Consider the following 12,324-nt stretch of genomic DNA (forward strand, 5'->3'; position numbering starts at 1 on the left):
CTGGCGTCCCGTCCTCCACGCGGTGCACGCTTACCTTGTTTCTCAGGTCCCTCGATGTTGTGATCTCTTGCCTGTGTCAGTAGATGTTCCCCACGGCTGGCACGGATCAGGAGCGGCGTGCAGAACAGGACGGCGTCGTCAAACTCCGCCTGCTTGCTAGCCGGATCCCGAGCCGGATGCTGTGCGCTCAACTCCAAGGGTGGAGGAGACTAGGTCTGGAAATAGGTTGTGGGCTGTAAATCTCCAACGCGTATCGACCTTTCGGTCTTCTTCAGGGAGTAGCAGTGCCAATCTTGCAAACCCCCATGTTATTTTTTAGTAGAAGCAGGAGCCGGGACCCGCAGGCTGGAGGTACTGGCCGCACGGGGGTTTGTTAACCCTTGCGGCTGGGGGGGGGGGGGCGCAAATTTAATAGTTACGCCACTGATTGGTATCATCCATACAAACAATAGGTGTGACAGGAGGCGCCGGGAAGACCTGTTTAATCACACAACATAGGAAGCGATCCAGACCATTCTAACACCGGCAATGTCACAGTCTATACCCTAGTGATCACTTCTTGGATGATTTGTAATAAGAGCAGCAGTGATTCAAATGACTTCAGCAAAGCAGCAATACGGGAGATCAGCGGCTGCAGCGTGACGTTAATCAGAACGGACAGAGGAAATGAAATGGAATTGGCCACAATCGGTGCTCAGTAATGTCTGGGAAAGTAACAGAGACTACAGTCATTGTCCTGTGTGATGGGAGGTGTCCGAGAGCTCTGCGTTCTACAGAACAAGGGCCACAGGGGACGGTGTTACTGCAGGATAATGTCCTCTGCATACCGCTGACTGAATGTACGCAGGTCTCCCAGGCTATAGTGTCCTGCTATCGCACTTATGGTACTTGCTGCTAGGACCAACCCCATTTTACTAAATTTACCCCTAACTGTCTAATACGTACGGCTCATGGCAAGCTCACATAGACTAGTCACTTCCTGTGATGTCCGGTCGGGCATGCTGCACACCCAATGGGATGACAGTATGCACTGTGGGCAACAATGCATTGCACGGTCTTTCACCACATCATGCAGTGTATATTGGCAGCACAATGGGATACAGTTGGTTGGTCGACCTAAAGATGGTCGACAGCGTTGGGCCAAGCATTGGGTCGACATGGGGTTTTCCACAGTTTTTTTTTGACGAGACATGTGCTGACGGCTTCTGCAATGTACTTTCACTTTGAGCTGTGACAGGTTTTACTTTCACTTTGAACTGTGGCAGTTTTAAGCCCACAAATTCTCCACCTCACCCTCTGTTCCTTTGGTATATGGTCATTGGGTCACCATGGAGTTGTTAAGACAGTCATTAGGTCGACACCATTAGGTCAACATGCATTTAGGTCGACATGAATCTAGGTCGAAATGGATTAGGTCAACACAGGGATTTTTACAGTTTTTTTTGAGCCAGCATGTACCGACAAGCAGTATTTCATGCCCTACCATCCACTAGGGCACGGGTGTCAAACACAAGGCCCGCGGGCCAAATCCGGCCCGCCAGACCTCGTCATGTGGCCCGCGCGAGGAGATAGCACGCAGGGGCAGTGTGTCTAAAACAGGAGTGCTGCGGGCCGCGTCCACGTCCGCCTTACCTGTTCCTCCACTGTCGGCGGCCATGTTCCTGTAGGCACACATGTATGCGACTACAGAAACATGGCCGCCGGCCTCCACGGCTACGTGGAGGAGGGCCCGGCCGGCTGTTCCCTCTGATGCCCGGCAGTGACGGACACTGGGTGGGGACGTCATGACGATGACGCCGCCCGCCAATGAGTCTGTAGAGAAGTAGGAACAGGCAGGGAAGCTGGACCGGCAGTCGGGGACAGTGTGGCCGCAGCAAGCAGTGAAGAAAAGCTGGAAGCCGCAGCAGCTGCAGGACAGACGGAGAAACAGTAAGTGAGGATGAGGATCACACTCACAATAAAAAATATATATATATATATCTCTGCTGTTTCCTGAGGTGTCCCGTGTATAATAATAATAATGCCATGACACCACAGGCTGCTCCTCCTGTATAATCATTTATGTGTCATGGCATTACTTGTATTATATTATACAGGGGGAGCAGTCTGTGGTGTCATGGCATTCATTTTATATTATACAGGGGGAGCAGCCTGTGGTGTCATGGCATTATAATTATACAGGGGGACCTACAGATACAACCGGCCCTTTGAGGGTGACCAAACTGCTGATGCGGCCCCCGATGAATTTGAGTTTGACACCCCTGCACTAGGGCGTGGTGGGAGAATAAAATAGTGTGCCCGTAGCATGGCGAGCGCAGCGAGCCATAGAGGGGGCACGGTGCACTTAAAACTGTGTCAAAATTTGTGTAAAAAAACAGTGATAAACCTCATGTTGACCTTTTGACTGTTGACCTAACCCATGTTGACCTATTGCTTGTGTTGACCTAGACACCTGTCGACCATGTGCCATGTCGACATAGACACTTGTCGACCTTTCAGTATGTCGACCCAACGGTGTCGACCTAATGACTTCAACCGTCTTTTGGTCGACCCAATGATCCCATTCCAGCACAATATATCATCCTGTAGGACGTGCCGTCGGCTGGGGTACACATCCCGGCCTAGGTGTGCCCTCTCCTGCTCTAGACAATCAACGCAAGGAGAACTAACTCAGGGCCTAACTCAGACTTGATCGCAATGCTCATTTTATGGGCAAAACCCATGCTGTGCTGCAGGTGGGGCAGATGTAACATATGCAGATAGAGTCAGATTTGTTTGGGTGATATTGTTTCTGTGCAGGGTAAATACTGGCTGTTTTATTATTACAGTACAATTTAGATTTAAGTCCGAACACACCCCACCCAAATCTAACTCTCTCTGCACATGCTGCCACCACCTGCGGTGCAGCATGGTTCTCTCCATTTGAGGATCAAGATCAGGATGAATTAGGCCCTAAATACAAGCGGTGGGTTCTAGTCCCTTGGATGGCAATCAGTGTATCTGGATACGTTTTATCTTATGGATGGAACAGATGTACAGCTGCATCTCTCATTGGCTGATGACACATGGATGCGTTACAGCCACTTACCTGCCATAGTGGAAATTCCCAGAATGGCCCCAATATGGAATTCTATTTGTGTTCCCTGCAATCAGAACATGCTCATGGTTAGGAGATTCAGCATTCAAAAAAACATCAAAAAAAAAACATATAGAAATGTATTAATCTTACCAGAAGTATATATATATATATATATATATATATATATATCTATCTATCTCGCAATAAAAAAAAAGGGCGTTAACCCTTTGCGTGCCAAGTGAGTTTGTCAAAATTGGTGAGAAAATTGCCAAGCAATCATTTTTATTCATAATACCTGTTATGTTTACATTATTTAGGAAATATAATCTTATTTTACACCAAAAAAAAATGTATTTGAATTTATATAACAAATGTGAGCGATGCTGGTGTTTTTAGCAGATATTTTGCACATCTGTCACAGAGATGTTGGCACCCGAAGGGTTAAGCTGATTGGTGTACTCAACACTGTATTGTTTACATCATAGTTAACCTGGCAAGTGCGGGCATAATACTAACAACGACATAACACATGCACAGTACAAATAACTGCTGACCGAAAAAAAACCTTAAGGCCCCCATACATTAGGCCGACTTGTCCTAGGGACAAGTCGGACCCAATTTACCTGCGAGCCGCCCGGCAGCTCCCCGGGAGGCTCACATACAATTTGGCACTTGATGTGCCATTTTGACATGGGATAAATCGCATGCGATTTATCCCATGTAAAAAAGAACCTGGGGAGCTGCAGGGCGGTGAGCAGTAGTGGGGGCGGGCAGCGGTGGTCGGGGCGGCCAGCGGCGGTAGTGGGGGCGGGCAGCGGCGGCGGGGACGGGCGGCGTTTGCGGTGAGCGCAGTGTACTTACACATAGCAGCAGCGGCGGGGACGGGACGCGCAGTGGCGGCTATTATATTTTTAAAATACTTGTCAAATGACCGGCCGCGCTCTGATTGGCTGAGAGCTCTCCGGCCAATCAGAGAGCGGCCGGTCATTTGACAAGTATTTTAAAAATATAATAGCCGCCACTGCGCGTCCCGTCCCCGCTGCTATGTGTAAGTACACTGCGCTCACCGCACACGCCGCCCGTCCCCACCGCCGCCGCCCGCCCCCACCACCGCTGCCGCTGGCCGCCCCCACTACTCCCCCGGTGTCTGTATGCATATGCCTGTCAGGTGGCAGGCATATGCATACAGGGAGGTCGGACGTGATCGTATGTACAGACCGTCCGACCTCCCTGATCCGGTCCGATGCGCACGGGACCGCGCATCGGATCGGATCAAATGTCACATACCTACGATTTTGGGCCGATTTCATCCGATTATCGGCACAAAGTGCCGAAATCGGATGAAATCGTCCCAAAATCGCATAGTGTATGGGGGCCTTTACACTTTACATGTACCGGGCGCCTTTATTACTAATCACGCATTTTATACATGTGCGTAGTGCACAAATATTAATATTATATACTACTAGTGAAAAGTCCGTCAAAATGAAGGCATCTGCAATGTACTTTCACTTTGAACTGTGACAGTTTTTACTTTCACTTTGAACTGTGGCAGTTTTAACCCCTTCCCGACATTGCCTTTTAAGGTAATTTTTTTTTTTTTTTTCCTCCTTGTGTTCAAATAAGCGTAACTTTTTTAATTTTCCGGCTATATAGACACATGAGGGCTTTTTTTTTGCGGGACAAGTTGTACTTTCTAATGGTACCATTTACTATACTGTATAATATTCTGGGGAATCAGGAAATAATTCAATGTGGGGTAAAAAAAAAAAAAAACGCAATTCCACAATTTTGCGCTGGTTACGGTTTTTTTGGAGTTCATAGTTCGTTTAAAATGATGGGTTATCTTTATTCTATGGGTCGTTACGATTCCGGTAATACCAAACTTATATAGTTTTCGTTACATTTTACCACTAAAAAAAAAAATAGAAAATGTTACGGTTTTTCGAATTTGCGTCGCGTCGCCATGTTCTGCGGCTTATAACTTTTTTATTTTTCCACCTACGGACCTGGGTGAGGGCTCATTTTTTGCGGGCTGAAGTGTACTTTTTAATTAATACCATTATGGGATATGGGCGACTTTCTGATCTCTTTTAGCTATTTTTTTTTGGGTAGGCGATGCGACCAAAAAGCGTAGTTTTGGCGTTGGGGATTATTTTCCGTTTACGCCTTTAACCGTGCGGGATAACTAATGTTATATTTTAATAGATCGGACTTTTAGGAACGCGGCGATACCAAATATGTTTATTTTTTTTATTATTTATTTATTTTTATTTGGGAAATGGGGAAAGGGGGGTGATTTGAACTTTTAATATTTTATTATTTTTTTTTTATTTTTAAACTTTATTTTTTTTTTTTTTTTACTTTTACTACAAGGCCCCCTAGTGTACTTGACCACTAGGGGGCGCGATCGCCTGTACTAGGTTCAGCCATAGAGCTCTATGGCTGAACGTAGTGATTTTTTGCACTTCCTATTACATCCTGCCTGAGGCAGGATGTAATAGGTATGAATACACGGACAGCACAGGGGTCTACATTAGACCCCTGGCTACCATGGCAACCGATCGGCACCCTCCGATCGCGCTGCGGGGGGCCCCGATCGGCGCCGGAGGGGGGCGCCCCCCCTCCGATCAGCTATTTAAGCACTGCGGGCGCTTTGCCCGCGGTGCTTAAAGGGTTAAACGGCCGCGATCGGCGAACTCGCCGCTCGTGGCCGTGAGAGCAGGGACATGGCTGTAATATACAGCCATTACCTGCTCTCTATCAAGCCAGCTCACTCCGTGAGCTGGCTTGATTCACCCCCAACCGACATATGACGTAAATGTACGTCATATGTCGGGAAGGGGTTAAGCCCACAAATTCTCCACCTAACCCACAGTTGCTATCTGCTCCAACCTCCAATCTCTGTCTTCACAACTCCCTTTCACTTTCTGTTATGACATCTTTTAACACACGGAGGAGTTTTTTGGCCCGTTGAGTGGCCTCTAGTGGTCAGTGGTGGTACTTCACCTCACAGCGGTGAGGAGTAGTTCGCTTATTATCCATAGAGATATTATAGAATAATATACAAACCTAAACAGCCCGGCTCTCAAACAATAACATATAGTACTTGCTGAGAGCTTGCAGTTATCCACAAACATATAAAAAAAAAAAAAAAAAAAAAGAGTATTAACATCAGGTCCTGCTTTTATTCATGGCTGCTAAATTCTAAGGCCCAGGCATGGCCAAACTGTGGCCCTCCAGCTGTTGTGAAACTACACATCCCAGCATGCTTTGCCATAGTTTTAGCAATCCCTAATAGCAAAACTGTGGCAAGGCATGATGGGACTTGTAGTTTCACAACAGCTGGAGGGCCATAGTTTGGACATGCCTAAGTTATCATTGAGGCTTCACTGTGTGAACACGGTACCTCAGAGCACCAAGCTGGGGAGCTCAGACAACCCCTCTCCCTCCTCACCAGTCAGACAGTTGTCTCCCTGCCCTCTCGCCTTTAGTAACGTCTGCTTAAAGATTGGCTAGGCTAAACAGACACAAATCAATGGAGCTAGAGAAAAATACACTGAGTGAGAGCATGCTAGACAGCCCAGAAAGGAAAAAGGACCTTCACCCCCCCCCCCCCTCCCCCCTAGCGCCATACTGAGCCCCAGACATGAAATAAAGATACCTATTTCAGCAAAGGCCAAGAGCAGGCATTAGCTGCGGGTGGGGCAGTAAATGGCACGGTAGGTAAAGCCGCTCTCCCAAAATGAAAGTTTGAAAATTGTGTTTTCGTTTTTTTAAATGTCCTTTATTTGTTATTAGCATACAATCCATGCACTGAGCATACAGTCTGGGATTGTAATTAGTACAGAATGGCCAATAAAGTATCTGGCTGGACCTTCAGGTCTTCAGGCCTTGTTAGCCAAGATTTTTTTTTAATTCGTCTAATGTATTAAAAAAGACAGCAATCCGGGTTCTATGCTGGAGGATGGCTGCGCTCGCATACTTATCGGGCACAGACAGGCTGGAAACCGGAACCAATATAGAACGCGTGCACATCCTGCACTCTCTCCTGTTGCTATCACTTTGATGCTCAGACACATTAGACAACGCCTAGAAGCACTCAGTTGTCCAGGATACTGAGCGGATGCAGGTAATGTACCATCGTAATAACAAGAAGCACAGGCTGGCTGGCTATGCGAATCCCTTGAACGCTTAAGGATGTACAGTAAAGCAGGGATACCTCCAGCTGCTGTGGAACTACACATCCCAGCAGTAGTGGAGCCAAAGGGCGATCGCTCTGTCCCTCCTCCCCCTGGGTCTACCACTTCATCCCAACATACAAAGTTTTGCTATTAGGGATATGCTGAAAATGTGGCAGGGAATGCCGGGGTGTGTAGTTTCACGACAGTTGTAGGGCCGAATGTTTGGTGCCGATTGGTTGGTACTTTATCTCTCTCCCAGATTCTCTATGATCTCAAGAACTAAAAACCACAGCAGCAGATTTCCCAATAGTACTAAAATGAAAACGACAATCATTTGCAATGCTCTAGTCCAGTCGTATCCGCATGGATTCTTGCTTTCAGTACACTTTATTTTTGGACTGCTAGAATTTCTAGTGAATCTGTCTCCTTCCTGACATGTGTACGGCATGTCACCAGCATTAGGTCTTGCTGGGAGTCTTACAATAATAAAATACTGTTTCAGATACATAGTTTTAGACTGCTCCCTCTTTTCTTAACTTATCCCGTCCACCCACTATATTGTACAGGGGTGATGGGAGCCCCCTCCCATTAACTAACCCAAGGAGATGCCATTTTGCACCAATCTCTCAAGCACTCCGACCACTACTCTTCCATAGAGATGGCCGCCACCTGGCTTCATGTACTGGGTGAGAGACGTCCAGTTTCTCCTACCGGGGTGTTCAGAGCAGGATTTTGATAAATGAACAATTTCTGGAACAAATGACTATGACAACGAGGACGTCGCGTCTGGTGAGTTACTGGCTGGGAAAGCGATACCTCCACTAGCGGCTGTGTGTATGGTTATATTGGATCATGGCTAACAACAGAGATTTGTCAAACTCACGGCTTAGCGAGCGTCTGACGTTGGAGCGCTGTTTGATGGATGTGCATTGTCTAACAGAAGTCCGAATGTGCACATTTTAATGCTGATGTAAGAACCGAACGTCCCAGACACACTGGGCCGGTGATCCCACCGGGCAGCTATGGATTATATGGAATGCAGCACAAGCCCAGGAATATGGAATATTAGTACGTAAGGTGGTGGTGGGGGTAATCTGTAACCTGCACAAACAAAGAGAACAAGGCGCTCTACTTTTGCCAGTTGTCATAGCGATGAGTTCCTAGTTACTGTCCATCACTCTTCATGAGACTTCACCCCGTTGAACCGTGAAAAAATAAATGGCTGCCGACGTGGGAATTCTATTGTGATAAAATAACCTCGGAGAAGTGGCATTTGGCAGTAATGTGGGAATATATAGAGATAAAGCTTTCCATTTACAGGAATGGATACGTTGGTTGTTCCTGATGGGGATATAGAACGTCAGACAGCGGTTTAATTTACCGACCTGTCAGTACCATAGCACAGCAGTAGCTCTGCCTCTCTGCGCGTGGCGGGACCCTGGAGTGCGGTGTGGTTACTGGTCAGGGGTCATAGGGTCAGGGACAGTAGGAAGGTGACATACATTAAGTTGACCACTAAAGGTCGACAGGACACATGAATAAGGTCAACATGGCCGACCTCTGGCAGGAAAGAGGAACTGCATAGGTTCTGAAAGGTGCAGGGTGTAAGAATAACCCCCCCCCCATTCAATGGTGTCGTTTCCGACAGCACTGGAGGCGGATTCAGACAAAACAAGTCGGATGGATTTTGTCGGAAACGGCGGACACGTGCCGGGTTGCAGATGAGCTGGGTGAGCTGCAGACGAGTCGGGACGTTACAGTCGGAATCCCACACTAAATATGCCCCTTAGTCCTGTAACCGCCGCATAATAGTTATTTGCGGAAGGTGACATCACTTGAAAGCGTTGACTCCTCCTCTTTCAATGGGGGATGATTTTCCTGTACTGTAGAGGTTAATACCTGGTGCTCACCCGGCATAAATTCAGTGTGATACAATTCTAGGGGCACATAGATTGAAAGATGGGATGCCCCTTCTTCCTATGTTCCACAGTGGGCGGAGAGAGACTTAGTCACCCCCACCTTTTCCATATTTTTTTTTTGGGCAGAGTAATGACAGAACACCTGTTTTAGTGTACATCCGGGTGACGAGTGGGACCCATCCTCCGCAGCGAAGGGGTTAATTGATATCTGTAGGAGGCCCGCAGTTATCAGGCATGACATTTCCCAGCTCGTCCCTTCCCTCCAAGGGTGACCTTCCAAATGGGAAAGTAAATTGTGTTACTATAAGCAGCAATGAAGAAATCGGTGTGAGCCAGCAGACGCTCTGCCCGCAGCTGCTGGGGGGACTCACGTATATGTGACCATACCCAGCGGCCAGTGCTCAGAACTGACCTGTTTATAGGAGAGATTATTACAGTATGACACTGCTGTTACCGACTCTGACATAAGTGTCTATTGAAAATTCTCTAATGGCAGATATATGAAATTGGTTTCATGACTCTCCCCACTTGTGGCAGAATGGGTGTAATCAGGTGGCGCACATAAGATAAATACAAACTAGATTGGTTGCCGCTGGTTACAACATATGAATGGTTACTATTAGCACTAGATTTCATACATGTCCCTCTATAACGGAAAAGGCCGTTGCTGTCCGGCCCCAAAGGGACAAGTAGAAGCTGAAGCGGATACGTCAACTACCTCTCACCCATAATGCATTGCTACAGACCATAGCTTTGGGTCGATGAGGTCAAGTCTATTAGTCAAGCCTGTCTTACACTGAAGCTGATGCAGCACAATTGACCTTCAAATCAAAATTCAGTTTTACATGCAAATTCCTAAGAGCCTACTAAAAGCAACCCGGTACATTTATCGTTTCCAAGCAATAAATATAACAATAGTTATATAAGACATATAATAACGGTTTTCTTACCGCGGCAATCATTATTGCGTTATCCAAGAAGCCAAACCCGATGAACGGCAGCGCATTGTGGACGAAGACTGAAAGACAAAGCGGGAGAATCAGAAGTCACAAGGGGAGAGGGGGGAATACTGTGATCTGTGTGTTGTTTTCCACAATCAATCTTTATATTTTGAGATATCCAGAATAATAAAACTGAAAAGTATTATAATATTATAAGGTCCCAGTGCACAAAATGGCAGCCCACCAGGGGCATGCTGGGAAAGGCCCCTTGTATATTGTACACCTAAGAGCAGCTACATTATGGGAGTTATTCTAGTTAATCGAGTCCACCAAACCCCGCCCAGCGAATGCCCACCGGGCCGCCCAGCTCCCCTCGCAGCGTGTGTTCGCACGCATTGCCTGCAAATGGATGTTTAACATAAAAATCCATTCACAGGCTGTGGGGGAACACCCACATCATTCGATGGTCGCTGACCATCGAATGATGTGGAAGGCACATGCACATCTAAGATTGCTCTGAGGTATCCTTAGATGTGCGTGGGTATTCTGAAGGAAGTGGGCGGGTAGCTGACATCTCCCTCCAAGGCTTAGTACATCTTAGCACATCTCCAACCATAACCTGTCCACATGCCAGTCTATCCTGCAGCTTTTGGTGGACCTATTGGACTAGAGCACGGGTGTCAAACACAAGGCCCGCGGGCCAAATCCGGCCCGCCAGACCTCGTCATGTGGCCCGCGCAAGGAGACAGCACGCAGGGGCAGTGTGTCTAAAACAGGAGTGCTGCGGGCCGCGTCCACGTCCGCGGCCGCCTTACCTGTTCCTCCACTGTCTGCGGCCATGTTCCTGTAGGCACATATGTATGCGGCTACAGAAACATGGCCGCCGGCCTCCACGGCTACGTGGAGGAGGGCCCGGCCGCCTGTTCCCTCTGATGCCCGGCAGTGACAGACACTGGGTGGGGACGTCATGACGATGACGCCGCCCACCCATGCGTCTGTAGAGTAGTAGGAGCAGGCAGGGAAGCTGGACCGGGAGTCGGGGACAGTGTGGCCGCAGCAAGCAGTGAAGAAAAGCTGCAAGCCGCAGCAGCTGCAGGACAGACGGAGAAACAGTAAGTGAGGATGAGGATCACACTCACAATAAAAAAATATATATATATCTGCTGTTTCCTGAGGTGTCCCCGTGTATAATAATAATAATGCCATGACACCACAGGCTGCTCCTCCTGTATAATCATTTATGTGTCATGGCATTACTTTTATTATATTATACAGGGGGAGCAGTCTGTGGTGTCATGGCATTATTATTATACAGGGGGAGCAGCCTGTGGTGTCATGGCATTCATTTTATATTATACAGGGGGAGCAGCCTGTGGTGTCATGGCATTATTATTATACAGGGGGACCTACAGATACAACCGGCCCTTTGAGGGTGACCAAACTGCTGATGCGGCCCCCGATGAATTTGAGTTTGACACCCCTGGACTAGAGAGACCTACTGTTTGGTCTCTGGATCCCGGTAAAGGGAATGTCCCTGACATATAACAGGCAGAGTGAAGTAACAAGTCTTTGCCAAGCCCGGCCTACAAGTCTTCGCCAAGCCCGGCCTACACCTCTTCGCCAAGCCCGGCCTACAGCTCCTCACCAAGCCCCGCCTACCGCTCCTCGCCAAGCCCCACCTACAGCTCCTCGCCAAGCCCCGCCTACAGCTCCTCGCCAACCATAGCCTACAGCTCTGCGCCAAACCTTTTTGACAGCCATAGCCTACAACTGTTCGCAAATCAGCAAGAACCAAACCCCTCCTTTGTCATTTTTACTTGCAGCACTTTACTTCTTTCATCTCTCTCCACTACATATCCCCTGCCCCTTCTTTCTTGTTTCAATTAATGAGTTTTATTTTATTTATTTTTTATTTATCTGCAATGAATCTGGCCACCAACATTCATACCCTTATTATTAGCACACATTGAGTGCGCTGGTTCTGTACTTTTTACATATTCCATATAAATTCCATACACCTCAAGCGCAAGAATTTCTCTAGTCATCTCCGATACAATTTGCCAAAATAATGTTGCAATTTATTTCTAGCTTGCAGAAAACTAAATGACAACCTGCACGGAAACAAGATTCTAAATATCATGACATTTCGGGCTGGGTGACCTTTAGAAGTAAAACCCATTTTTTTTAACACTTCCTTCCCG

The 12,324-nt window shown here is 47.5% G+C and overlaps 1 protein-coding gene across 1 annotated transcript in view; it reads right to left on the reverse strand.

Moving 5' to 3' along the window:
* Positions 1–12,324, reverse strand: part of TMEM65 (transmembrane protein 65) — an 80,688-nt gene that overhangs the window by 10,090 nt on the left and 58,274 nt on the right. Inside the window, exons 3-4 of the mRNA XM_083186777.1 lie at positions 10,133–10,200; positions 3,089–3,143 (exon numbers count right to left, since the gene is read on the reverse strand). Coding sequence (XP_083042903.1) covers positions 3,089–3,143; positions 10,133–10,200 — 123 coding nt within the window. The remainder of the gene's footprint in view (positions 1–3,088; positions 3,144–10,132; positions 10,201–12,324) is intronic.

The sequence above is a fragment of the Crinia signifera genome, chromosome 5 (genome assembly GCF_055691185.1).
Source record: "Crinia signifera chromosome 5, ASM5569118v1, whole genome shotgun sequence".
NCBI lineage: Eukaryota > Metazoa > Chordata > Amphibia > Anura > Myobatrachidae > Crinia > Crinia signifera.